At 38.5% G+C, this 26072-nt stretch overlaps 2 protein-coding genes across 2 annotated transcripts in view; one reads left to right on the top strand and one right to left on the bottom strand.

The window, feature by feature from the left end:
• Nucleotides 1-10216: 10216 nt before the first annotated feature.
• Nucleotides 10217-15957, bottom strand: PDE12 (phosphodiesterase 12). The gene is made up of 3 exons (XM_006737304.3): nt 14545-15957; nt 13242-13320; nt 10217-12757 (listed from the first exon to the last, which is right to left on the bottom strand). The coding sequence occupies exons 1-3, from the start codon at nt 15847-15849 to the stop codon at nt 12315-12317; spliced, it is 1827 nt and encodes a 608-aa protein (XP_006737367.1). The 5' UTR covers nt 15850-15957; the 3' UTR covers nt 10217-12314.
• A 216-nt stretch (nt 15958-16173) lies between these two features.
• DNAH12 (dynein axonemal heavy chain 12) overlaps nt 16174-26072 on the top strand; it is a 151531-nt gene continuing 141632 nt past the window's right edge. Inside the window, exons 1-4 of the mRNA XM_081805771.1 lie at nt 16174-16432; nt 17182-17260; nt 24561-24698; nt 25381-25583. Coding sequence (XP_081661897.1) covers nt 25414-25583 — 170 coding nt within the window. The 5' untranslated portion in view covers nt 16174-16432; nt 17182-17260; nt 24561-24698; nt 25381-25413. The remainder of the gene's footprint in view (nt 16433-17181; nt 17261-24560; nt 24699-25380; nt 25584-26072) is intronic.

The raw sequence follows: 26072 nt of genomic DNA, 5'->3' as shown, positions 1-26072 counted from the left end.
GAACTGACCCCTTTATCATTTATCTTTATCCCTGATAATTTTCCTTGTTTTGAAGTCTACTGTACCTGAAAGTAATATAGCTACTCCTGCTTTCTTTTGATGAGTGTTAGCATGGTGTATCTTTCTCCATTTACTCTTTTTTTTTTTTTTTTTGAGACTTTGTTTTAGATGTACAGAAAAGTTGAGGAAGGAATATAGCTCCTGCCCCCACGCATGCATCTCTCATTATTAACATTCCCCATCAGAGTGGTATATTCGTTTCATCTGATGATCCTATATTGACACATAATCATCCCAAATCCAAGTTTACATCAGGGTTCACTCTTGGTAGTGTACTTTTTTTTGGGTTTGGACAAATGTATAATATGTATCCCTCGTTACAGCATATAGAATATTTTCACTTAGAAATCCTCTGTGTTCCATCTGTTCATCCCTCCCTCACTCCCAGCCCCTGGCAACCACTGATCTTTCCACAGCCTCTATAGTTTTGTCTTTTTCAGAATATTATATGGTTGGAATACAAGGTGTAGCCTCCTCAGATTAGCTTCTTTCACTTAATATGCATTTAAGTTTCTTCCATGTTTTTTCATGAAAGCTTGATAGTTCCTATACCATGGCTTATCCATTTATCTGCTGTAAGAGTCAGTAGGCTGAGCCCAAATTCTGGCAGTTACTAGTAAAGCTGCTACAAACACTGTGTGCAGATTTTTGCACAGACATAAGTATTTAACTCCTTTGGGTAAATACCAAGGAGCAGGATTGGCGGATTGTATGTACAAGTATGTTTAGTCTTTTAAGAAACCATCAAACTGTCTTCCAAAGTGGCGGTACCACTTTGCATTCCCACTAGTAATGTATGAGAGTTCACGCTGCTCCAGTTCCATCCTGACCAGCATTTGGTGTCAGTGTTCCAGATTGGGCCATTCTCATAGATGTGTAATGGTATCTCCTTTTAATTTTTGTTTCCTTGATGACATGATGTAGCATATCTTTTCATTTGCTTATTTGCCATCTGTATATCTTCTTAGGTGAGGTTTAGGTCTGTGGCCCATTTCTTTGGTTGGGTTAACTCATTGGATTTTAAGAATTCTTGGTATATTTTGAATATAGTCCTTTATCAGATGTGTCTTTTGCAAGTATTTTCTTCCACTCTGGTTTGTCTTCTCATTCTCTCATTCTCTTGATAACTTTTAATCTATGTATGTCTTTTTTTTTTTTTTTTAATTTTTTTATTTGTCAGAGAGCACAAGCAGGAGAGCGGCAGGCAGAGGGAGAAGCAGGCTCCCCACTGAGCAAGGGAGCCCGATGCGGGGCTCGATCCCAGGACGCTGGGATAATCTATGTATGTCTTTATATTTACATTTAAAGTGGGCTTTTTGTAGACAACATATAGTTGGGTCTTGTTTTTTGATTCATCTGACAATCTGTGTGATAATTGGTACATTTAGACAGTTGGCATTTACAATGTCTGTTGACCTAGCTGGATTAATATCTACCATATTTGTAATTTTTCTAATTGTTGCCCTTGTTCTTTGTTTACAATTTTGCCTTCCTGTTTTTGCCTTCCACCTTTTTTCTGCCTTTCAGTGGATTTTAATTGAGCATTACATATGATTATATTTTCTCTTTCTTAGCGTATCAGTTACACTTAAAAAAAACAAACTTTTTTTTAGTGCTTGCTCTAGTGTTTGTGATACATATTTACTACTATTCCAAGTCCACTTTCAAATAACACTATGTCCTTTGTAGGTAGTGTTGGGTACTTTATAATAACAAAATAATCTTCATTCTTCCCTCCAGTTCCTCATATCATTGCTTTCATTCATTCCACTTAAACGTAAGCATATAAATAAACATACACAGTCAAACACAGTGTTGTTGTTGTTCTTTTGAACAAACTTGTCTGTTAGATCAATAAGAGTTCTTTTAATACCTTTACTTATTCCTTTGATACTGTTTCTCTATGTAAATCAAGTTTCTGACTTGTATCATTTTCCTTCTCTTATCTAAAAAACATTTCTTGGGCGCCTGGGTGGCTCAGTCGGTTAAGCGACTGCCTTCGGCTCAGGTCATGATCCTGGAGTCCCGGGATCGAGTCCTGCATCGGGCTCCCTGCTCAGCGGGGAGCTGCTTCTCCCTCTGACCCTCCTCCCTCTCGTGCTCTCTGTCTCTCATTCTCTCTCTCACAAATAAATAAATAAAATCTTTAAAAAAAAAAAATATAAAAAACATTTCTTGCAAGGACAGTTCTACTGGTAACAAAGTCCCTCAATTTTTGTTTGAGAGTTTATTTCTCCCTCACTTTTGAAAGAGAATTTTGCAGAGTGCGGAATTTTAGGTTGGTGGGTTTTTCTCTCTTAACATTTTACGTTGCTCCACTCTTCTTGCTTACATAGTTTCTGAGAACTCAGATATAACTCTTATCTTTGCTCCTCTGTAGATAAGGTGTTTCTTTTTCCTTTGGCTTCTTTTAGGATTTTTTCATCTTTGATTTTCTGTAGTTTGAAAATGATAGGTATAGATACAGGGTTTGGGGCATATCCTGCTTGGTGTTATCTGCGTTTCCTGGATATGTGGTTTGGTATCCGCCGCTAAGTTGAGGAAGTTCTCAGTCCTTACTGTTTCAAATATTTCTGTTTCTCTTCTTTGTTATTCCCATTATGTATATGTTACACCTTTTGTTGTTGTCCCACAGTTCTTAGATATTGTTTTTCTGTTTGGGTTTTTGTCTCTCCCTCCACCAGTCTTTTTTTTTTTTTCCTTCCTTCTTTGCTTTTTAAGTTTTGGAGGTTTCTGTTGTGATATCCTCACATTCAAGAGATTCTTTCCATAGCCATGGCCAGTCTATTAATTAGCCCACCAAAGGCATTCTTCATTTGTCACAATTTTTTTTTAATCTCTAGCATTTCCTTTTGATTTTCTTAGAATTCATCTCTGCTAACATTGCCTATCTGCTCTTTTATATTGTCTTCTTTATCCATTAGAGCCCTTAACATATTACAGTTGTTTTAAATTCCCAGTCTAATAATTCTTCCATCCCTGCCATATCTGAGTCTGGTTCTAATGCTTGCTCTCTCATCAAACTGGTTTTTGCCATGTATGTGTGTATGTATTTTTTATTTGTCTATTTATCTAAGTATTTATCTGTTTATTAAGTTGGCTCTAAGCCCAAAATGGGGCTTAAACTCATGACCATGGGATCAAGAGTTGCATGCTCTACTGACTGAGCCAGCCAGACATCCCTGTATTTTGCCTTTTAGTAATGTCTTTTTTTTTTTTAGTGGACATGATGTACAGGTAAAAGGAACTGTTACAAATAGGCCTTCAGTAATGTTATGGTAAGGTGTGGGAATAGGGGAAGCATTTTATAGTCTTATGATTAGGTCTTGGTCTTTTAGTGAGACTTAGACCTCTGGACTGTAAACTTCACATGTGCTTCTTAATTTTTTCTCCCCACTTTGGTGGGATAGGTTGGCTAAAGTGGGCTGCCTGCCGGTCAGTTAGGCTCTGATAAAACCCTTCTGTAAGGTAGGTTCTGGTTACTTTTTTGTGAGCAGACCTTTCTAAAGACGGTGCTCCGGCATATTTCAGAGTGGTTTCTTTTCCCCTTCCTCTGCTAGAAGCATGGGATTTTTCTCCAATATTCACTGTGAGAAGCTGGTAGAAGGAGGTAAAACAAAAGTATGGGGGCTGTTGGAGCTTTTTACTGGGTTGTCCATACTGAGCCTCTAGCAATTCAATTACAGTTCAAGTGTCGCTACCCTGGTGCTGGGTCGCACAGAGATTACTGTTCCCGCAGGTTGTGATTCTCTGTATTCACCTGTTGGGCTCCAATTTGGGGGGCATCAGTTTGCCCTGTGACATTTATGGACCTAGGAATAGTTGTTGATTTTCCAGTGTGTTCAGTTTTTGACTTCTCATTAGGACAGAGTGGCAACTTCCAAGCTTCTTACATGCATGCTGTACCATAAACCAGATGTCCTGGATCAAACTTCCTTAAATGTGAATGTTCTCATTCTTGGTATGGAGGTGAAAGTGACTTCTTTTTTTTTTTTTTTTTAAAGGTTTTATTTATTTGAGAGAGAGAGACTGAGAGAGAGAGCACATGAGAGGGGGGAGGGTAGGGAGGGTCACAGGGAGAAGCAGACTCCCTGCCGAGCAGGGAGCCTGATGCGGGACTCGATCCAGGGACTCCAGGATCATGACCTCAGCCGAAGGCAGTCGCTTAACCAACTGAGCCACCCAGGCGCCCGGTGAAAGTGACTTCTGACTTGTCATTAGAAACAAGTGCTTATGCTTCCTGGTGGCCTGTTGTATGTTTCAATAATGTAAATATTAACTAATTTACCAACTTTGGTAGAATTTATGTGAGAACTTAGGTTGAGTTATAACGAGCAAATGGTTGGTATATCTGCCAAGTATATTATCTGAAAATCTGGTATAGCGGAAAATTAATGAAACAGTTCTAGAGTCTGATTACCTATTCAGATGATTGAATTCTGAGAAAGTGACTAGAAATAATCTACTACCAGGATCAGTAGAGTTAGTGTTATCGCTGGGATAGTATTGGCGCGCCAAAAACTCTTCCCAAATGACATTTATTTATATTACCAGCTTCATTATTTTTAGAAAAATGATAGGAATGAAATAATAGTCTTAATTTGTAATCTCATTAAGGCAATCTAGGTATTTTACTTTAAAGGCAACATTAATATAAACATGGAATTGATGAGGACCTGGTTCTAAAATTTACTCCTGAGAATTGTTTTTGTTTTTTTTTTAAGATTTTATTTATTTATTTGAGAGAGAGAGCACATGAGAGGGGGGGAGGGTCAGAGGGAGAAGCAGACTCCCTGCTGAGCAGGGAGCCCGATGCAGGACTTGATCCCGGGACTCCAGGATCATGACCTGAGCCGAAGGCAGTAGCTTAACCAACTGAGCCACCCAGGCGCCCACTCCTAAGAGTTGTTTAAGCCCAGCATATTCTTGATAAATTTCTTCTTCTAGCATATATGTCATGACATTGTATTCATTGTGCCTAACTTGAAGTTACCACTACTCGAAGGTTACTTGGCTGCTTTTGTTTCTTACTATCTTACAAATATCCCTTTATCCCTGTTTCCACAAACCACATAAAAAGTTTAAGTGGCTATATTCTAGCAACAAAAATTCTGAGTAATCAATAGCAAAAGTAATAATCTGGACTCAGGTAAAGAATAATTAAGGCAGGGGTACCTGGGTGGCTCAGTCAGTTAAGCATCCTACTTGATTTTGGCTCAGGTCATAATCTGAGGGTTGTGAGACTGAGTCCCATGTCAGGCTCCGTGCTGGTCATGGAGCCTACTTAAGATTCTCCCTCTCCCTCTATCCCTCCCCCACCTCTCCCTCTCTTAAAAAAATAAATAAATAAAATGCACAGACGCTTGTGAGGTCCTTTGTGTTTTAAAGGACAGTGGAGCCAGGTGTCTTCTTGACCTTGTCAGGTATTTCCGCATTGTTCTCATGGTATTCTTTCAATTATATTGGGCATTTATTTAAATGAATTTATTTAAATTCAGTTGGTGTTTGGAGGCTTAGCACTGCCATCTGCAGGCAGGGAGTTAGCTTTCAGGAACTGACCAATTCGTTGGTGGCCGTGGCTCTTTTAGGCTGGGTTGAGTGCCATGCCAGTAATAGAGATGTATATAGCACAGACTGGGCCTGCCTAGCCTTGAAGAGGTGAGGAATGATGATTTTTAAAAGCGGGCAGGGGAAAGGGTTGCCCAACAAAAAGGCAATGCAGTTTTTAAAATGGGCTCCAAATATATACAAATGACAATAAGCACATAAAAAGATGCTCAACATAGGGGCGCCTGGGTGGCCCAGTCGGTTAAGCATCTGCCTTTAGCTCAGGTCACAATCCTAGGGTCCTGAGATCCAGCCCCTCGTCGGGCTCCCCGCTCTCAGCAGGGAGTCTGCTTCTCCCTCCTCCCCACTTGTGCTCTCTCTTGCTATCTCTGTCTCTCTCAAATAAATAAATAAAATCTGTAAAAAAAAAAAAAAAAGATGCTCAACATCATTAGCCATCAGGTAAATGTAAATCAAAACCAAAATGAGATGCCACTTCACACTAGGATAGTTGTAATAAAAAAGATAACAGGTGTTAGGATGTGGAGAAATGGGAATCCCCATACATACATTGCTGGTGTGCAAAATTGTGCAACTACTTTGGGTAACAGTCTGGCAGTTCCTCAAAAGGTTAAATATTTTCCATATGATCCAGCAATTCCATTCCTAGATACATGCCCAAGAGAAATGAAAACATGTACACTCAAAAACTTGTACACAAATGTACAGCATTATCCAGGGAGGCCAAATTGGAAGTAATCCAAATGTCTATCAACTGATAAATGGATAAATAAAATATGGTATGTCCATACAATGGAATATTATCATAAAGGAATGAAGTACTGATACATACTACAATATAGAAACATATTAAGTGAAAGGAGCTGGTCAGAAAAGGCTACATAATTATATGATTCCATTCATATGAAATGTCCAAAATAGGCAAATCCATAGAGGCAAAAAGTAGATAAGTGGTTTCAAAGAGCTGAGAGGAAGGGGGAATGGAGTGATTGGTAATGAGTATGGAGTTTATTTCTGATGCCAGTCTTTGACAATTGATTTCACATGCGGTAACAGAAACCCTTAAAGAGAAAAAATAAAGATCAATTTTGGATTGAAGAACCAAAGCATTGTGGGATTCTTTCATTTAGGATGAAGAAAAATGACACAAGCCAGGCTGCAAAAAGGCAAATTTTTTTAGATATGTAATAAAAGGACATGAAAGAGGTAATATAATTCAATTATTTAGAATACTTAAAAATTCTACAGCTTCAGCAGAAATATTTTTCTTTGGTTTAAGATATTCAAAATACTATACTTAACCCAGCTTTTCTGAGAAAGATCAGCTTTATTGCTAAATGCTTTTGTCCCTGGATACACCATTTCTCCAAACTATTCCACGGGAAATAAAGATTATATATAATACTCTTTTAAAAGTGTGTATATTGTTCATCCAATATAAGAACGCCAAATGAAGCCTATCCAATTCCCTACTGAACCGTTTTCAATTTCAAGAACATAAATGAGATGAAACCAAAAATGCAAACTAGGAATACTTCAAATGTAGTAAGATGAACATCAGCAACAATCTAGGATAAGACCATTAAAGTGAGTTACTGGGCAAAATGGATTGTTATATAAACCCTTTGACGTACACTCAACACAAAATGGACAGAAGATGGGGATAAATGATAGTTTTTAGTGAAGTTTCTCAAGGAAATTGAAGATTATGAGTAAAAACCTAACACAATACAAACATGGATTTTAACAGCTGAGAGTTTGTTAGAAGCATGAATCCAGCTGTTAGGTGCTAGTTATGTTGAAGGTGGTATCAGCCAGTTGAACTTAGTATTTAGTTTAACTAAATACTAAGATTTAGTATTTTAAGGTCTAGAATTTAAGATTACTTTATCATTTATATGTGAAGTGTTAATTTTAGCATCTGGCTTCAGTATTATTCAATACACTATGAAGATGGCCAACTTGCAAAATAATTTTGTTCCATATTATAATTTTTTTTTTAAAGATTTTATTTGACAGAGAGAGACACAGTGAGAGAGGGAACACAAGCAGGGGGTGTGGGAGAGGGAGAAGCAGGCTTCCTGAGGAGCAGGGAGCCTGACGTGGGGCTCGATCCCAGGACTCTGGGATCATGACCTGAGCTGAAGGCAGACGCCTAACGACTGAGCCACCCAGGCGCCCCTCCATATTATAACTTTTAATGTATTAGCTCGATGTTTTAAAAAAATGTATTACTAAAGCTTATCTTGAATCACAGATTTTCTTTTCAAAACCTAAGTTTCTTAATAAGCAGAGTTTTATCTTTTTGATGATTATGCATTATAACTTGGTGAGTTATATTCAGCCACAGCCATCTCAGTTTCTCAGGAATTCGTATTTAGGCATTCTTGCTATCTGCTGCTCTGTACCTAAAGTGGGATTTAAAAAGTGTTAGGTAATAGTGGAGCATGGCTAAACCATTTAAAGACCGATGTTAGTAAGCAAGTTCCTTCTCTGAAATAAATCACCGAAGTAGACCCATATTTTTAAAGTGACCTTGTTTTTGGTTTGTTTTAGGCTGCTTAATCTTTTCAATTTATTTACACTCCAGGACTTTTGTATTTTTTATAATGTTTTTCCCCCAAATCTCTACCAAAGAAGCAATGAGACTGACCTTTGCAACTTGATACAAGCTTGTAAGATTAAGTAGAAATTGCTGAAGATGAGCTCTCTGGAAAAAAATAGAGGCGGTTGGGTAATCCACTGGGAACAATCTAGTTCATGACTGCAACAACATAATAAGATTAAACAAGATAAACATGCCTTGGTAGAGGTAGCACTTCATACCCACTTGGATGACTATAATCAAAAACACCTAGGGAGCGCCTGGGTGGCTCAGTTGGTTAAGCGACGGCCTTCGGCTCAGGTCATGATCCTGGAGTCCCGGGATCGAGTCCCGCATCGGGCTCCCTGCTCGGCAGGGAGTCTGCCTCTCCCTCTGACCCTCCCCCCTCTCATGCTCTCTCTCTCAAATAAATAAATAAAATCTTTAAAAAAAAAAAACACCTAAGTTAGTGAGGATGTGGAGAAACGAACTCTCATACAGCACTGGTGGGAATGTAAAATGGTGTAGCCACTGTGGAAAACATTTTGGCAGGTTCTCAAAAGGTATATAACCAAAGGAATTGAAAACAGGTGTTCAAACAAAAATGTATACGTGAATGTTCATAGGAACATTATTCACAATAGCCAAAATGTGGAAACAACCCAAACATCCATTTGGATAAATAAAATGTGGTAGAACCATACAATAGAATATATTCAGCCATACAAAGGAATGAAGTACTGATATATAAAACATGGAAGAACTTTAAAAACATTAAAGAAAGCCAGACACAAAAGGTCATATATTGTATGATTCCATTTCTATGAAATGTCCAAAATAGAGAAATCCATTGAGGCAGGAAGCAGATTAGTAACTGCCAGTGTCTGGAGGGGAGGAGGAAATGGTGTGACACGACTTTATGGGTCAGTGTTTCCTTTTGGAGTGATGAAAATGTTTTGGAACTAGTTGGGGATAATGGTTGCACAACAGTGTGAATACAAATGTACTAAATGCAGTGGAATCGTACATTTTAAAATAGTTAATCTTATTAGTGAAGTGTGAATTTCACTTCAATTAAAAAATGCTTTGGTATTATCATCTCAAAATATAGTCTTATTGTTCTCAAGTTCGTACTAAAAAATCACCCAGTACAGCTCTAGTACCTTCCATGCTAAAGCATGTACTTTCTCATTATGGGACCATAGAATTTGATTACCCAAATCAGTTAAAAATCTTAAATTGTTTCCTCTCCCTAAATGAAATCTAGGTGTTTCCTTCTAGTACTAGAGTAAAATATTAAACTTTCAAAACATTTAAATGTTTTTGAATTGATTAGAGAATTAGTGTTGGCTATAATTTTTTAGGATTTTCCCTGTTGTGTTGTCATTTGGATTTTATGATACACTAGTAATGCAGACCTCTAATTTTCATTAATATGGATTTTAGTTTTCCCTCAAACCAGGTTGTAGGGGACCTCTGCCTTTATTGTACAGTTGAAGAATAGGAGATCTAATGATATCAACTTCCACGAGGAATATCTTCCGATGATGTTCTTTGGACCCTCTCCCTTGTACTGTTTCTCAAGATACACCTCCAGACTGAAACCACCATGCCAAATTCTGATTATCAGCCCTTAGTTCGCTCAGAAAAGTCACCATCCAGTGAAATACTTGGAAATTTAAAACTGATTTTGGTATTCAGAATTTTAAAGAACATCACATTACAGCCAGAAACGATTTTTTTGCTAATGTATTACAAACTACTAGTGTATATTTCTGCAATGGCCAATTGTGCAAGAGTTTATTTAACAGGACAGTGTTCTATAATTTTCTTAGTCTTTTATAATCAATTAATATAAAATTCTGGAGTGTTAATTCCTATGGTAAGAACTTGTGACATCATAAAATGGGTTCACCATAGAAAAAGAGGTGCTACACTTTCCATACTTTATTAAATGTACTAAAAAATCCAAATGTAATAGAAAAATTCAATCACAAAGATGGCTTTAATCAAACATTTCTGAATAAAACTTTATTCTAACTCATGAATACAAGGTAATTTTGGTATCCTATTTATACAATTTTCTTAGTATTCCCTAACCTTGGACTCCATTCATACTAATATATCTGTATACTGGAGATTTGACCAGAGCATACAGCACTTCACAATAATATTCTACATTCTACTATTCTGAAATGCCAATATAATCTGATCACACACTGAGCAAATATCAAATTTAAAGATTCAGGATGTGGAATGTTTGATAAGTGATTAGTTCTTCCGACCAGAGTTCAATCAAGCTAGCCATGGTGTTAATACAGAATCTGAATGTTTTCCTCACGGGCATGAGTGAGCATGTCATGTTACAATTTCTTCTTTCAAAATGTTTCTCAGCTTTTTGCTTAGAAACTTTGTTTCCTCTCACGTTATTTTAAGGGTCCTGTCAACATGTTTGAAAGCAGACCAAAAACATTTTAAAAAGGAAGAAAACAATATATATTTTGCAGAAGGATTAGATTCTGGCTTTAATATATTCATGTATTTGTGAACTGATAAATGCTCTCAAAAATGTTATTTAGGAAGGCACAATTTGGTAGCATCAACTTTTTATAGCTTTTTCTAATCAAGACCCCAGAAACTGCCACTTTAATTTTCCCCTTCCAGTATTTTAAATACTTCAAGGTTCAAACTGAATTGTAAGTAAAACTCATTCTCAAACTTACTAAGGCTTAACAATACATTGGCTAGTGAGCAGAATATGAAAGTACAGCCTACTTTATCAAAAGAGAAAAGTTCTTATGGTATTGGGTTTAGAGATTAGTAACGAATTTGGGACAAAAGCTCTCATGACTGTGGAAAATCAGAATTCTTGAAGTGAGTGGGCTTTTAATATCTAAGCTATAGAAACTAAATGCAGAAATATGAGATATTATAGTTATCCTGAACATTAAAGAAGTAACAGCTAAAGCATTACAAATAAGGTATGGTGATAACTGAGTTAGAAGAGCTCAGTTACCACTCAAGGCTAGAAACTAATCACTAAAACTGTAATTTCTAATTTTAAAAAGTTTGGCTTCATATTTAAATTTTTTACAGTATATAAATTATATATACAATGTTTTCCTATAACTCAAACTATAATACTCAAGTATATAAAAAGAACGGTTTGTTTCAGAAATGCTCAAAAGCCCCACAAATCCCCCTTCTATTTATAAAAACCAACAATTTCAAAAATTCTTCCAGCAAAGAAATGCTCAGTGGTTCACCCAAAATGTCAAGCCCATATCAGTAGGCAGTTTCTCATAAAGTAATTTATCATGCTGCATTCTGTAGTATCATACGGTCAAATACTCTATTGATTTATGAACATTTTTCATGGGCAAGAAAATGGGATCAAGTTGAATATGTTGTTATTCACTTTGAACACTAAATTGTGCTTGCATCCTAAAAGTTCAAATGAGCTGCAGTAATAAGAATTTAAATGTCCATTTGAACCATATACTAAAAAGTAAAATCCTAAAAACAAAAGTATGATAATACCTTATGTTAACTGAAAAATTAAAGATGAGAAGCAATTAACAATTGGTGATGGCATATTTTAATCTTCTGTTAAAGCTCTGAAGTTGTATTAAATTCTAGCCAAATTGAGGTAGAGGTAGACTCTAATGTTACTCCTTTCATGTGTCAGACTTAGGCCTCTCACTTTAACCTGTATGCATTTTTCCCTAATTATATAAACATAATTCAATTTGAAATGTGTTATGGTAGAAAAATTAAAAGAATCATTCAAATGGTTTTTTTTTTTCTTACAAAATTCTTAATTCCTATCTAAAAAAAAGGTACTTATAAAAATGTACATAATAATTCAATGTTCTTCCTGGGAGTCATAAATATATGTTTTTCCTTCAACCATAGGAAAAAAGAAAAGTGGAGAAACTACAAATATGAACAGTTGTGTAATGAAGACACCGGAACGTAACTAGTAGAGTAACAACATTTTGCCTTTGTATCTGTCTAGTTTTCCTCTTTAATGGTTATACATAAGCTGTGATTCATATTGGATTTCCTACTAAAGCAGACTTAAATTCCATTAAACGTAAGTCTATTTCCATTTTAAATCACATACAAGTGCTATGTGATCAGAGGGATGGGAAACACTAGGTAAGGCCTGGTGGGTGGTAACTTCTTCATGACTAGGTAATGGAATCACCTGTTCAACCTCTAGAGCATTTAAGTCAATGAAAATGTAATCCAGACATCCATGAAAGCCACCAACGTAATTTGTGTAAGCAGGTTCACCACAAGCACTTTTCAGTTTGAAGAAATGGGTAAGGGACATGTTGCACCGTTCCTCTTCCCCATTGGAAGCCCAGTCTTCATGATCCTCTGGGATGTTGCCATTGACAACAAAATGATACATTCCTGTTGATGGGGTACTATTAAAGTCTCCACAAAATATAACCGGTATGCCAGCATACAGGTCACACGAGACATGTCGAATGTGAGCCAAGGCTACTGCCATTTGAATGAGACGAATGTACCCACCTGTGAATATAAAAAACATTAATGTAAGTACTTTTAAAAGTTGCCTTTAAGAAGGAAAAAAAAAGCCCACAAACTACATACAGTATCTGGGTGACATTCAACATATATATTTGGACGAGGGGAACCGGATGAAGGTGGCCCAAAGGTAAAAAAGAAACATTTCAGTTATAGAAACTATAGAAACATAATGACCACAGTTAACAATGATATATGGTATATTTAAAAGTTGCTAAGAGTAGATCCTAAAAGTTCTCATACAAGGAAAAACATTTTTGCAGATCTGAGGTGAGGGATGTTAACTAAACTTATTATGGCAATCATTTTGCAATATATGTAAGTCACTGTGCTGTACACTTTAAACCTGATGCGGTTATGAAATTATATCTCAATAAAACTGAAAGAAATAAAAAAGATGTGTGTAAAACAGCCTTACTGACCTTAAGTTACCATGTTTACATCACTTGTGAAAACCACTAAAACCCACCTTTTGGATGCCAGTAGAGATGGGTATTAGCAACACATATCCTTTTAGAAGAGTCCTTTGTAGACTGAAGAACAGAAACCTAAAATAAACAAAGGGCCAAGAGTTCAGTTGCTGTCAATCTCCTGAATGTTTTTCTTTTTTTAAATTCAAGACTACATGATGAACTGACATTTCATAACCTTCCCTGTCTGAAAAGTATAATTGCAATTATGAAATTCAACTTTTGCTACAAGTTTCACGATACACATGAACAGGATTCAGCATAACATGTTTTAACAACAGTCCAACATAGAGGAAGTTAAGGATATTATTTTAGAGAACAACATTAAGGTTGGTGTTTTTAAGTGGGTAAAGGCAGGCTTTGGAGTCAGTCCCGCCTAGATGGAATACCCATTCTTAACCATTTTATAGCAGTGTGACCTGGAGAGAGACACTGTTTTCCTAAGTCAGCTTGGTCACTGGTTAAAGACACTATCATCCACCTCAAGGGGGACTGTTGTATGGATTCAACCAAATGAACTTACACAGAGGTGCATGAAACACACTGGGTGCTTAAAAAAAAAAAAGGTAGCTACTCCAAAATCTTACTATGAACAAAATCAGTTACCTAAAAACTCTGGACAAATATACAAATAACATATTTTTAAAAAATTCTCTCCAACCAAAAACCAAAAAAAACTAAGGCAGCTTAACACCCTGCTCAGGGATGATGTAATATATAAGTAACTGGGCAAGAAGAATCCTGGCTCCACACTTGTGTGAAATTGGATAAGTAAACTTGACAATTTCCCCATATATAAAATGGGAAGAATAACATCTGTAAAAATAGCAGGATTACTCTGACCAAAATTAAAATATTAATATTTGTGGAATACTTCATTAAATATGTCAGACACAATTATTAAGTACTTTTTTCTGTTTTGAGTTTTTATTTAAATTCCAGTTAGTTAACATACACTGTAATATTAATATCATGAATAGAATTTAGTGATTAAATTTTAAGTGCTTTAATGTGTCAGAACAGTGCTTGGCAAGTAGTAAGAAAACATTAATTAATTACTATGTTCTTGTATTCAGCATGCGTCTTTCCCACGAGATGGTAAGCACTATGAAAGTCCGTTTGTCTTGTTCAAACGTGCCTGGCACACTAAAGGTGCTCAGCAAGTATTTGCTCAGTGAATGAATGAAAGCTAACCTTTGTGTTGAAGATACAAGAGCAAACACCCTTCAGTAAAATCTGAAAAAATCTTCCAGGGCCCTAAAAATCGACGAGTATGTAAAGAGAACGGCAGAGGTACTTTACCTGGAGGACAGAAGATCTCTGGAGCACCCTCTCCTGCGCAGAGGGGTACAAAACGAGTTTCTCCAGCAGGTCTTTGTGAAGTGGGTCGGACTCCAGGGCTTCGTGGAAAGAAATGTCATGCTGGCTAAGGAGAGTGAATTTGGCCTTTCGGTAGAAAGTAGCCAGGCCTTCGTGCTGCTTGATTCTAAACACGCCCTCCAGCCCAAAGGCCTCGAGGGCCGGCACCAAGCTGTCTGTAAACACGCTGCGATCAACCTCTTGCAAACAGATGAGGTCAGCGTTGTAGCCCGTGAGCTCCTTCTGGATAAGGTTCTGGCGGTAGTCGAGTTCCAGGGCATAAGGGGCACAGTACGGGTACAGGACACTCCTCGAAAACTCAGTCTGGGCGTACGTGTCGGCCAGGAGGTTGTAAGAGACCGTGCGGATGAGAGAGTCGTCCGTCACCTTCTTGGTGTAGAGATGCCGGTGGTCAAAGGTGCAGGTGCCAGGCCCAGCCTCCACGGGACACACACTTTCCAACTCCCGGCTGGGCCCGAAGCGCTGCCCATTGCCTGGGGTGCAATGAAGCTTGAGTCGGAGCCCGATGTCGGCATTGGACGGCGTGTAGACGCGCTCGTTCACACCCGTCTCCGTCCAACTGGGAGAGGGTGAAGAGGGAGACAATGACGAGGGGCCCCCACCCTCAGGCTCTGCCGCTCCGGGTTTGGCTTCCTTGTACCAACGGAAGACGGAGCTGGCGGGATCCCCAAATTCGAGGCTGAGCTTGGGGCACACCGGGAAACCGGCCATGATGTAGCGTGGCAACTGAAGCTCGGTGAAGGCGGGCGGGTTGCGCTCCACCTTGTACTTGACATCGCCGATCTGCAGCACCGCGCCGTCCTGCCAGGCGTCCACGTTGAGCACGTCTTCGGCCACTGCCTCCTCCCGGTAGTACAGCTTCACCACGGGCTCGCAGGCCGCAGCCGGCTCGGGCCCAGGCCCCGCACAGGCCACGCCGCCACCTGCATTTGGCCGGTTCTTCCTGCTCTTTTTGGCGGCGGCCGCCTTAGCGTGACCTTTGAGGGCATTCGTTGCTATCCGGCTGAGGGCCCGACCCAGCGGCTCGCTTTGGTCTCGCTGCATGTTCTTGTGGCTGCCGTCGGCCAGCGCGAACGACAGGCTTAGCTTAGGCTCCGAGGGCACACAGCGCACTACAGCGCGCTCCATGGCGCCCGCTGTCTCAGTCGCCGCCTCGGCCCGAGTGTGCCGCTCCACCGCCGTGCGGACCCCACGAAGCGCGGCGCGGGAACCTGGGAGCCTCCACATGAACCTGGTGGCCCAGCGGCCGCCAAGCCTCAGAGGAAAATTGAGGAGCTGCGGCAGCCGGCTCCGGGATCCATTCAGTCCCGTAACTTCCGGCCGGAGGGAGAGGGCACCAGGTACTTCCGCTCCGCACTTTCGTCAAGCCGGCTTAAATGCTCTTCTTTTCCGTAGCCACGCCTATCAATAATCCCTCCAACTTAATCTTTATCGTCAAATCGAGCCATAAAGAGGGGAAAATAAAGAAACTATAGAGGTGCCTGAGGGAAATATTGGACTCCATTTTTTTTAAATTTTATTTTATTATGTTACGTTAATCACCATGTTTTTATCGAAAGTGCAGTTATAGAGCTGAAGGAAAGGTGCGCCAAGCCGGAAGTCGTTGGGGCGTTGTCATGGGTTCCGCTTCCCTCACGGAAGACGGCGCTTTTTCTGGATTCTAGCCTTCTGCCTTGTCTTCCAGCTCCGCGGGGCTAAGCAGCGCGAGGGCGTGGAGAACTCGACCAGGATTGCCAGCCTGGCTCCGGCCGTGGAAAGCGTTGCCCAGTTCCCCTCCACCGCATTCTCATTGCCGCTCGCCCTTTCCGAGGTGTGGGTGGGTTTGTTTCAGAGCGGGCACGCAGGCGCACGGAGCTGTCTTTGTGGTAGTAACAATTAACGTTATACAAGAATTACCATTTAGGGAGCGAAGACTATGCTAAAAACGTCATTTATCGTTACGAGGTCCAGAGTGATTAAGTTACCTGCTCAAGATCACAAAGACATTGCTGAAAGAATGGCAGGAGACAAAATAGCCAGTAAGAGAAAATGAGAAGTGTAGCCTTCACTGAAAACCAAATGAAGAAAGTATTTCAAGAGTGATTTTGTGTTGAATATAATTAATATTCGGTGATTAACTGAAAAAAAAAACCTTGAAAATTTGAAAGAACAAATTGAGAAGTCACTTCTATCCACAAATGATCTAATTAGTATCCATTTTTCCTTATCCTACAACTAGAATGCATACTTAACTGGGCATCTAATAATAAGCCATACCTTACCCCCTGGCTTACCATGAAGAAAATAGGCTTTTGACTGTGTTCTAAAAGCAGGATGGGTTTTGCAATTATTTGAAATTTCTATGCCTGTCCTGCTCTGCTCCCACCCACCAAATATTTAATAAGGTGACCGGGTACTGATAGTTTATATGCACTTCGAGTCTACAGTATAGGTATAAAAGTCATTACTTTGTATCAACTGACTAACATAAGGAAGAAAGTAAGTAAGTCTTGGTAGTCTAGTTGATAGTACCCCATTTAACAAATCAGAGTTTTGAAATGGCATTTTTCTTATCCACAGCACTTTCCTTCATGCAAATTTGCAGAACTCAGTCTTAAATCAGCCTGTATAAAGAAAGATAGAAGCCCTACTGGAAAATGTGAGTTTCCTTTAAGCAAACTGATGTAATTTAACAATTAGCAGTCTTAATCCTAGTTTTGAGACAGATGCCTTTAAGTGTCATACTTCTCTTAGTATATATATGTGTATATATATATATTTTTTTTTAATTTTTTTAAAGAGTAAAACAGACCCATGTGAAAAAAGGTAATCTTTCCACCACTTTCCATGACTCCTGTGCAAACACACCATGTATTATGAATATATACATTCCTCCTACTTATTTACACAAATTGGAATATAGTATACCCATGGTTCACTACCTTCCTCTTTTTTTTTTTTTTTAAATATTTTATCTATTTATTTGACAGAGAGAGAGACAGCGAGAGGGAACACAAGCAGGGGGAGTGGGAGAGGGAGAAGCAGGCTTTCCGCGGAGCAGGGAGCCTGATGTGGGGCTCAATCCCAGGACCCTGGGATCATGACCTGAGCCGAAGGCAGACGCTTAACGACTGAGCCACCCAGGCGCCCCCACTACCTTCCTCTTTTTGAAAGAGGACTTCAACTACCTCCATTTTGACCTCAAACTTTCTAATTGATTAAGTTCTTCCTTCCAGCTAATCTCTTTACACAGGCAAAAGACCCTGCAAGCAGTGCGCCTTGTGATGGGGAACAAAAACTACCCCCTCAAGCAATAAGGATTGCCCTGAGGCAGCAAGAACCACCCCCCCCACAATGATCCACCTGGCCTTTTCTGCCCACCTGCATGTACCCATTGACCTTTGTCCTACATTTATTCTATGTAAACCTAGAATGTTGTCCGCACTTTGGAGACCGTTTCTGAGGCCACTGGTGTTGGCCTCAGTGAAATAAATCCCCTTCTTTTTTTTTTTAAGATTTTTTTTTTTTTTATTTATTTGAGAGAGAGAGAATGAGAGAGAGCACATGAGAGGGGGGAGGGTCAGAGGGAGAAGCAGGTTCCCTGCTGAGCAAGGAGCCCGATGCGGGATTCGATCCTGGGACTCCAGGATCATGACCTGAGCCGAAGGCAGTCGCTTAACCAACTGAGCCACCCAGGCACCCATAAATCCCCTTCTTGTTTCACCATCACTCATCTTTCTGCCTTTGGAGTTTGTCTGGGGTGAGTGGTCAAACCTGGTCTGTTTGGGACTCCCAGAGCCACGGACTCTTGCACTCCTGTGCCCCACCTACATTTCCACTGTCTTTTTGTCAGTTCTTTCATGAGAAAGTGAATGAAAGTGTCACAACTTCCCATAGAAAATTTGATTTGAACTCAACAGATTTGAAAATGATATATAATAAATGGTGTGTTTGAAGCTCTATTTTTATGAGGCTAAATTATAGCATAATTATATACATAAATTATATACATTATATAATTAAAATTTGAAGTCGGAAGACTGAACCAGCACTACACTTTCCCTGATACCAAAAGGGGAAGCAGGTAATAAAAATTTTATTCCTGGGCGCCTGGGTGGCTCAGTTGGTTAAGCGACTGCCTTCGGCTCAGGTCATGATCCTGGAGACCCTGGATCGAGTCCCACATCGGGCTCCCTGCTCGGCAGGGAGTGTGCTTCTCCCTCTGACCCTCCCCCCTCTCATGAGCTCTCTCTCATTCTCTCTCTCTCTCAAATAAATAAATAAAACCTTTAAAAAAAATCATTTTATTCCTCCATTCTCAGTCCATACCAAGAAACACAGGCTAACTTTCACTAATCAAAGTTTATGGTTGATGGAGTTTTCTTGTATTATATATATATATCTGCAAAGATAAGCATATGAAGACTAGTTTCTTGTGATTACCTTCACCTTGGTTAATAACATTGGTAGCCAAAACATAGATTACTAATATACTTTTATATTTTTTTACTTAAGGTCAACATGATACTGTAGTTTTGAGTGATAGCACTCAGAAATTTTGGGTAGTACCTGGTAATATTCAGGGTAATCTGCTACTTCCTTATATATTCAAATTTGATAATTTTCATTTGCTTTTTATTTAAGAGACCAATCTCTTTGTTTCTTTAACATTTAAAAATTTTTTTTCTAGTTTTATTGAGATATTATTTACATATAATATTGTAGTAGTCCAATGTGTACAACAATGATTGTATATTGATTATATATGTATATATATATATAATTACCACAAAAGTTTAGTTAACATCCATCATTTCACATAGTTGTATTTTTTTCTGTGCTGAAAACTTTTAAGATCTACACTCTTAGCAACATCAAATACATAATTTGTATGGTCACTATATTCACCATGATGTACATTATATCCCCAGAACTTCATAATTGGAAGTTTTTACCTTTTTTTTTTCATTTTATTTTATTTATTTATTATTTATTTTTTATTTTTTAAAGATTTTATTTATTTGAGAGAGAGAGCACATGAGAGGGGGCAGGGCCAGAGGGAGAAGCACACTCCCTGCCGAGCAGGGAGCCCGATGCGGGACTCGATCCGGGGACTCCAGGATCATGAACTGAGCCGAAAGCAGTCGCTTAACCAACTGGGCCACCTGGGTGCCCAAGTTTTTACCTTTTTTGACCGTTCACCCATTCCCTTCATTCCCCTCCCCTCCATCCTCCCCCTGCTTCTGGCAACCACCAATCTCTTCAGTTTGTTTTTTTTTTTAATTCTACATATAAGTGAGATCATACAGTATTTGTCTTTGTATGACTTATTTCACTTAGCTTAATGCCCTCAATGTCTATACATTGGTATACAAGGTCTATACAAGGTAGCAGGATTTCCTTTCTTATGGCTGAATAATATTCCAATATCTATATCTCTGTCTATATCACATTTTGCTTATTCATTTATCCTTCAATGGACATTTACACTTGGGTTGTTTCCATGTCTTGGCTATTGTAAATAATGCTACAGCGAATATGGGGGTGCAGATAGTGATTCTGTTTCCTTTAGATACATACTCAGAAGTGGAATTGCTGGATCATATGGTAGTTCTATTTCTAATTTTTTTGAGGAATCTCAATACTGTTTTCCATAGTAGCTGTACCAGTTTACATTCCCAACAACAGTGCCGTTTCTTTTATTTTAAAATTTATTAGGATTTATAATGGTTATATTATTATATATACTTATACTATATAGCATGGTATAAATAATATATGATATAGTTATATCATTTAATATAAAGTATAATTAATGTTAATTTAATAGCAATAAAAAGTTAGAAGATAAGAAATTCAAATCAAAGAACCTATGTAAAACCTACCACAATTTAACTCCATAAAGAACTCTTATGCATATGGACTCATTTCTTTTCCCTGCCCTCCCGTTTTTAATTTTGAAACAAACACTGCATATTATAAAGCGTAGTAAATTAGTCTCGTAAGTTTTCTTAGCATCTTCCACATTTAATAAGTAGAAGAAACTTTTTGTATAGTATTAGAGAATCACATTTTGGTGTTATATCCATAAGTGCTTTTAAATAATCAAGGCCTTGTGAAATAAATTCTGCTCTCATAGATAATATTTCTAACCTTTAGACTAAGAAATAGAGCTTTTAAGGGGGGATTTTAAGCTGCATATTATATGTTTAAATAGCTGTTTTTCTTTCAAAGCGAAAGATTTATAAAAATCCCAGCTGGCACTTTTGTAGAAATTGACAAATTGATCCTAAAATTTATATGGAAATGCAAAGGACCTAAAAGAGTCAAAATCACTACTTTTCTATAAAAGAACAAAGTTTGGGGGGCACCTGGGTGGCTCAGTCAGTTAAGCATCTGCCTTTGGCTCAGGTCATGATCCCAGAGTCCTGGGATTGAGTCCCCACATCAGGCTCCTTGCTCAGCAGGGAGCCTGCTTCTCCCTCTGCCTGCCACTTCCCCTGCTTGTGCTCTCTCTCTCTCTGATGAATAAATAAAATCTTAAAAAAAAAAAAAGTCTCTTATGGCTTGAAAAAAAAAAAAAAGAACAAAGTTGGAGGACTGACACTACCCAATTTTAAAACTGTAACCATTCTTACTAAAGCTGCAGTAATCAAGACTGTGTGGTATTGGTATAAAGGTAAACATGTAGATCAATGGAACAGGATTGAGTGTCCAGAAATAAATGCTTACATTATGGTCAATTGATTTTCAACAAAGATCCCAAGGCAATTCAGTGGGGAAAGGACAACTTTTTCAAGACATGATACTGGAACAATTATATATGTATATACAAAAAAAAAATGAACTTGGATCTGTACCTCTCACCAAATATAGAAATTTACTGTAAATAGACCATAGATCTAAATGTAAAACCGGAAACTAGAAGAAAACATAGGAGAAAATCTTCATGACCTTATCTGTCTTTCATAGATAATAGCCTCAAAAGCATGACCCATAAAAAAGAATCTTAAGTTTGATTTTATAAAATTTGAAGACTTTTGGGGGCAACTGGGTGGCTCAGTCAGTTAAGCGACCGACTGACTCTTGATTTCAGCTTAGGTCATGATCCCAGGGTCCTGGGATTGAGCCCCACATTGGGCCTTCTTGCTCAGCATGGAGTCTGCTGGAGATTCTCTCTCTCCCTCTCTCTCTCTCTGCCCCTCCCTCCACTTCCCCCACCCAAATAAATAAATAAATCTTTAAAAAAATGAAGACTTTTGCTCTTCAAAAGGCACCATTAAGAAAATGAAAATATAAGCTGTATACCAAGAGAATATGTTTGCAAATTATCTGAAAGGACTTGTATCCAGAATATAAAGAACTCTTACAACTGATAAAAAGTTAAATAATCCAATTTAAAAATGGATGAAAGATTTGAATAGATATTTCATCCAAAAAAGATATGTTAGTGGATAATGAGCACATGAAAATGATGAAGGATAGGTGGAAGGCAGGCAGGGACAAAGCCCCCCCTCCCAAGAGGAAATCACCCTTAAAAGGATTTTACACCACCCTGAAAGGAGCCCTCCACCCTTTCCTATGTGATAGATAGGTGACAAAAACCTGATTGGATGACAGGATCAGGGAGGGTTAATCAGTTTAAAACAGCCAGCTAACAAGCCCATTAAAAATCCCTAAACTGAGAAACTCCTGTGGCAACCCTCTAGGTAGGGTTCCTTCTCTCTTTGGGAGCTTTGTACTATCACTCAATAACCTTTGCTTTACTATCACTCAATAAACCTTGCTTTGCTGCCCACCACTCTATCTGGTCTACCTCTTCATTCTTCAAAGTGGTGTGACCAAGAACTGTGGGCACCAGCAGAGAAAAAAATCCTGTAACAAAAAGATTTCAACAACATTAGTATTCAGGGAAATGCAAATTAAAAATGCAATGAGATACCACTATATGCACACTAGAATGGCTGTAATAAAAAAGATAGACAATACCAAGTGTTGGCAAGGACATGGAGAAATTGGAACCCTTATACATTGCTGGTAGGAATATAAAATCTTTCAGTCACTTTGGGAAACAGCTTGACAGTTTCTTAAAAGGTTAAACATAACCTTTCATTCATTCAACTTACCATTCAACCCAGTAATTCTACTCTAGGTTTCTACTGATGAGAAATGAACATGTATGTTCATCCTAACATCTGCACATGAATGTTCATGTCAGGGTTGTTCATAATAGCCCCAAACTGGAAACAATCCAAATGTCCATCAACTTGTGAATGGATAAACCAAATGTAATATATTTATATAATGGAAGACTATTCAGCAATAAAAATGAACTTCTGCTACATACTACACATGAGTGAAGCTCAAACATGTTTTCATTAAGTGGAAGAAGCCAAACACAAAAGACTACATAATTTTTTATTCCATTTATATGAAATTTTCAGAAATTGCAAACATATAGAGGCCAAAAGCAAATCAGTGGTTGCCTGAGGCTGGAGTGGGGATTCACTGCACATGAGCCTAAGGGAACTTTTTGCAGTGATTGAAATGTTTTAGATCTGGATCTTGGTAATGGTTGTATAAGTCTCTACATTTACTAAAAAAAATCATTGAATTATATACTTTAGAGTGGTAAATTTTATAGTATGTAAATTACACCTGCATAAATCTGTTAAAAAAATATATTGTATTAGTCAGGGTTTAATGAGGGAAGCAGAACCAGTGGATTATATGTGTCCCCTATATTTATCCATATGTATGTATGTGTGTATATATATATATACATATGAATTTATTACAAGGAATTAGCTTATGCAATTGTGGGAACAGGTTAAGCAAGTCCAAGATCTATAGGGTAGGCTGTCAGGGAAGATCCAGAGAGGAGAGAGCAATTATAAAGCTAGCTGCTGTTTAGAGTCTGATTCAGTGCATGCCTAAACCTTCTCTTTAAAAGGATTTCCACTGATTGAGTCAGCCTCACCCACATACTCTCCCTAGTTTAACATCAATATACTCGGGATTTGAATTGCATTTGCAAAATCTCTTCATTGCAGCACCAGATTAGTGTTTGATCGAATAACTTGGCGAGGTTGTGGGTATGACACTAAAGACTGCTGTCTTCCTTTAAGTCCACAGCTTGTAACTTAGCTTAAGCAAATGCCAAAAAACCATCATGTACTTATACCAGTATTTTCTTTCTACGGAAAGACAGCTTACTTTTACAAGCAATGAGGATGCTTAACTTGTTCATGCACTCACCCAAATGATGTTTTTAGAGGCCCTATTGTGTGCCAGACATAGGAGTGTAGGCTGTACTCTAACAGAAAATTCTTTATACATGGTGACTGGCACTCTAGGTCAAATATGCTCAAATATTTGTTGAATGACTATGCCATCAATACACCACCAGACTTACTCATCCCCCAGTTTTATTTATGCGCATATTTGTGTAGGCTATCATCCTTCAGATGGAGTATCCAGTATCTCCAAGCATACTCGAAAAACTTACACACCTTACCTTTTTTGCCAAGGATTTCCTGAAGGAAAAGTGCTGCATAAACAAACACCAATATAGAAACAAGATAAATTATATTGCTGATTATTTACAGGGAAGTCACTATGGGAACATTTGAAGACTTCATCCTCCTCTGAGAGCGTTTACATAAATCTGTTTTTCAACACATCCAAATTTCCAGTCTTGCAGGTTTCCACAGCTTGAAGATCCTGATTCCCTGGACCCCTTCCAAGGGAAGGCAGTTAGGTAAAAAAAAAAAAAAAAAAATCTCATTCTCCAACTCTCCATTCGTAAACAATTAGTAATGAATTGTGCAATGAATTACTGTGACAGGTAATCCAATCTGTCGCAGCTCAGCAACTGCCTCTCCAGGCAACTTCTACCCGGTCTCTCCAGCCGCGATGGCGACCGTTTCCATGGCGACAACTTTGTTTGTACATGGCAGGCGGACTGCCCAGCTCATCGGGAGCGGTGGGGTCCCTGAGGTTTCACCCTTCGTCTCCCCTCTTCCTTTTGCCAGAGGAGAAGCTAATGAACGTTTCCCTCTCGTCTGCGCAGCTGGGAAGTAGTGAAAAACAATCAGGTAGGTACTTCTTGCCTTCAGGTTTCTCTTCACCCTTCTCCCAGGGCCGGAATCTCTAACTGGGTGCCAGCAGAATACTCTCTTTTTCAAGGCAGGAATCTCCAAATTCTGTGGGCATCCGCGGCAAGTGCAGTTGGTATCACAGTTAACTGTTCAACATTTACAGGACATTTTAGATTTTCTATGCAAATGTATGCCTATTTTTGCTTGATCATCGTATCACTTCCTAGGATGGTAGCAAGACTGAGATACAATATTGGTGTGTTTAAAGATTTTAATGATGTCAAACATCAGCTTTTTTTGGGAGAGCAATTATACCTCAACAACTGGATTTTGTTGTTGTGATGGTGGTGGTTTGCATTTTAGGGGAAAATTTGAACCCAGAATTTTAGAACCATAGGGGTATTTAGAGAGCATCTAATCCAGTTCCTTAATTTCATCTGTGGGAAAACTGAAACCCTAACTGGGAAGTGACTGGTTTCATTTCTTCATAGCAAGTGGGATGTAGAGCTATAAGGGAATCCCTGCCCATTTACCTCAACTGTCATTCTTTAGGCTAATACCATACTTGGGAGGAAGATCTCAAAATGTCTGGAAGTTTTGGAATTGATAGCTAAGATATGTTATGAATATACGGAGGCTAATGTTTACAGTAATGGCTTAATGGGCTTTTTCTCCTCAGAGTATAAAGTATTTTAATCTTCAGGAGACCAAGATGTCAGATCCAAACAAAGCTGCAATTAGAGCAGAAAAGGAGGCTCTGAACTTGAAGTTACCTCCTATTGTGCGCCCCCCTGAAGACATAGGTGTTGACACACCAGCACAAAGTAAATTGTTGAATTACAGAAGATCTAAGGAGCAGCAGAAGACGATTAATCAGCTAGTGTAAGTAGCATATTGGTAAATAATTCTTTTCTGGAGTTCAAGTGAAATGCTTAGTGTTCATATTCTCATAAAACAGCTTTAACTATGTAGGTTGCTTATGGACAAAATATCATCTTCAAGTTCAATTGGGGAAACAAAAAAGTAATCACAATAGTAAGTGCTATATATCACTATATGTTATATGTCACTTAATGTATAGATATGTCACTATATCTATAGTTAGTATGGGGCTTATGCTAATCACTGCTTACTCTAAGCATTGTTTTTAGCACTTCACCTGTACTTCTCACAACTACCCGATGTGATGGGTACTATTCTTATCTCTATTTTTATAAATGTAGGTCTACTCAATGTTTTAGTACACTTACAGACTAAAGAAGGAGGTGCCTCAGGAGTTACGGATTGTTCTTACTCCAAAACCTTTCACCATTTCACATTGTTATGTTGAACTACTTGCAGTTCCATGAGTATAGTATGTTTTTCACAGTT

Source organism: Leptonychotes weddellii, chromosome 1 (genome assembly GCF_054177405.1).
Source record: "Leptonychotes weddellii isolate Sample4059 chromosome 1, ASM5417740v2, whole genome shotgun sequence".
NCBI classification, from domain to species: Eukaryota; Metazoa; Chordata; class Mammalia; order Carnivora; family Phocidae; genus Leptonychotes; species Leptonychotes weddellii.
The sequence above is the reverse complement of the archived record's forward strand: the minus strand, read 5'-3'. Positions and strand labels throughout refer to the sequence as shown.

Bases quoted from the DNA above. Each gene is read 5' to 3' on its own strand.
- PDE12 (XM_006737304.3), bottom strand. From the start codon at position 15,849: ATGTGGAGGCTCCCAGGTTCCCGCGCCGCGCTTCGTGGGGTCCGCACG. The intron at 13,321-14,544 runs GTAAAGTACCTC...TGTTTATTTTAG, and splicing joins AGAGATCTTCTGTCCTCCAG to GTTTCTGTTCTTCAGTCTAC. The intron at 12,758-13,241 runs GTGGGTTTTAGT...TTATATTCACAG, and splicing joins TCTCTACTGGCATCCAAAAG to GTGGGTACATTCGTCTCATT.